General features: G+C 35.9%; 1 protein-coding gene across 1 annotated transcript; it reads left to right on the top strand.

Moving 5' to 3' along the window:
• Window positions 1-811: 811 nt before the first annotated feature.
• LOC125194940 (protein FAR1-RELATED SEQUENCE 5-like) lies at window positions 812-2,044 on the top strand. The gene has a single exon (XM_048093153.1). The coding sequence runs from the start codon at window positions 812-814 to the stop codon at window positions 2,042-2,044; it is 1,233 nt and encodes a 410-aa protein (XP_047949110.1).
• Window positions 2,045-2,863: the final 819 nt, after the last annotated feature.

The raw sequence follows: 2,863 nt of genomic DNA, 5'->3' as shown, positions 1-2,863 counted from the left end.
ATGATATCAGAGCGGGCCCAAGTCGATGATGGGTTTATTTTCTTTATCTCTTCTTTTGCCTACCCAGGTGATAGAAGTCCGATGTGTCATTACGGCCCACACGTGAAGGGGCGTGTTGGAATTTCTAATATCTTGTCCCACATCGGCTTGGTGATGATCCTATCTCTTCTATATAAGTGTGGATAACCTTCCCCTCATGAGGCCTTTTAAGGGGTGAGTGACTCATTTGCTGCATAACCAAGTTAAGCGCCTGTGGGCTCCTGCCCACGTAAGCCATATTCCTTATTATTAAGCATATCTTTTCTCAACCAGGTCAGCACATATTTATTCTTCTTTTTTTCTTTTCTGTTTTTTATTTTCCTTAAATACATATAATCTTTTATTCAATTCTCCCTAGGTTTTACAAAATTGTTGTGCCGCTCTGTACCTCTCCTTTTTCACCATTCGTTATCTACATATTGCTTTGTTGAAATTTGCATTCCTAATAGCCAGGTATTCCTCTAACCCCATGATGTCATTGCTCACTGATTATGTAATACTATGATTTTTTATGCAATGGTTCTATTACCTATGTTAATTTAAAACAATTGGCATGCTCCCTATATCTTGTTGAGGAATTTAGATGATAAATGTTGCATTATTATATATTTGAGTATTAATTTTTTCTAATCACTATTATTAGATGTAGTAGTAGATGGAATAATATAATTGCAAACGTTTCAGTTAGTTCATGGTCTTAATAATAGTATTTGCTAATTATTTCTATCATTTTATTTACACATTATTTGTTTGAATTTATTTTCTTAGTTTAATGGGTGAAAATATGAACGATCAACTATATATTCCTCAAATTGCAAACGATCGAAAACCAGAGATTGGAATGAAATTTATGTCAATAGATGAAGCGTTTGAATTCTACAATCAATATGCACGTGAAGCTGGATTTAGTGCAAGACTAAGCAATAGCAAAAGTAATAAGATAACAAAAGAAGTTGTTTGGAAACAATTTGTTTGTTTTAAGGCTGGCCAAATTGATGAAGCCCGTTCCAAAAACCGACTATCAAGTGGTTGTCCGACTACGATAAGAGCTCATGGTGAAGTTAGAACTGATGGACCTGGCTGGTGTGTTAGTGTCTTCACTAAGGGTCATAATCATGGACTTTCTACTCCTTCAAAGGTGCATTTACTCCGATCACATCGTAGTGTTTCTGCCGCGAAGAAAGTATTGACTCAACAACTTTCAGAAGCTAATATACCAACTTGTCAGAAAATGCAACTATTGGAAATAGAAAGCGGCGGGCTTGAAAGTGTAGGTTGCACTGAAAGAGATATCAGAAATTTTGAGAAAGAATTAAGGGATGAACAAAAGGGGATTGATGCTGAAACTCTGATAGAATTCTTTACATCTGAGAAAGAGAAGAATTCAGCATTTTTCTTTGACTATGAGACGTATTCAGATTCAGATAATACGTTCAAAAGATGTTTTTGGGCGGATTATAAATCAAGAAGGGCTTACAGTGTATTTGGTGATGTCGTAGTATTCGATTCAACTTACAACACTAACAAGTATGGAATGATTTTTACACCTTTCGTAGGGGTTAATCATCATCATCAAACGATAGTTTTTGGTTGTGGATTTCTAAGTGATGAGAAGACTGAATCATACGTTTGGTTGCTTAATAGGTTTATGGAAGCTATGCCAACAGGTGCACCAAAATCAATTATTACTGATCAAGATCCTGCTATGACGAAAGCACTTGCACAAGTTTTGCCTGAAACAGTGCACCGTTATTGTTTGTGGCATATATTGAACAAATTTCCTGAGAAGATTTCCCCAGTGACTTTTCGAGATCACTATCGGAGCATAAAGAATGTTATAAAAAATTCTACATCTCCAGAGGAATTTGAGCATGACTGGAAAGATGTTATTAGATGTGCTAACTTGGAGGAAAATAGTTGGATAGTGTTGATGTATGAGTTAAAGCATAAGTGGGTTCCGACATATTTCAGTAACGTATTTTTTGCTGGGATGTCGAGTAGTTAAAGATCCGAGAGTTCACATTCATTTATTAAAAAGTATGTCTCCCATAAGAACTCAGGATTTTATCACACGATTCAATCGGGCGTTGAGACGCCAAATGCATAATGAGTTATTTGCAGACCATATTGACATGAATGAGCATCCCAAAATAAAAACAAATTGGCCGATGGAAACTCAAATGGTTAAAGTGTACACGAAAAAAAAATGGACGGAGTTTCTAGATGAAATGAGTCGAAGTCATGGTTACTCTGTGCACCAAGCCTCCATAAGAGATGATATTGTGATTTACAATGTGACGACTTTCCAAGGTTGTTCATCCTCAAAGCCAAGACTACTCATGCATGATAGACGAGAGACTATATATCATGTAATTGTGGAAAATTCGAGTTTGATGGTATTCCGTGTAGACACATGCTAGCTTTCTTTCGCATTAGCCAAATATTTGAACTTCTTGACAAGTATATACTCAAGCGATGGACACGAGAAGCAAAGATTGGCATTGTCTGTTCAATGGAGGATGAAAACGCCAATGATGATCCAACACGTTTTTTGCTGTCACGGCGCTCCAAGCTATCATTGTCTGTTCAATATTGATTGATTGGCATTGTCTGTTCAACATTGATTGATTATGCATCTTTGACGGATGAGGGGACGAACTTTTTGGATAAAGAACATGATTACATATATTGTGACATCCGTAACCCAAATCATACATCATATTGCATAATTACATATTTTATTATAACTACGTGATATATTACCATTAGAATTATAGAGATATGAGTGAGTTGCAATATTTTGTATTTAGTAAATTATGAGATG

This window comes from Salvia hispanica, chromosome 6, assembly GCF_023119035.1.
Source record: "Salvia hispanica cultivar TCC Black 2014 chromosome 6, UniMelb_Shisp_WGS_1.0, whole genome shotgun sequence".
Lineage (NCBI taxonomy): Eukaryota > Viridiplantae > Streptophyta > Magnoliopsida > Lamiales > Lamiaceae > Salvia > Salvia hispanica.
Note: the sequence above shows the minus strand (reverse complement) of the source record. Positions and strands in the feature narration are given on the sequence as shown.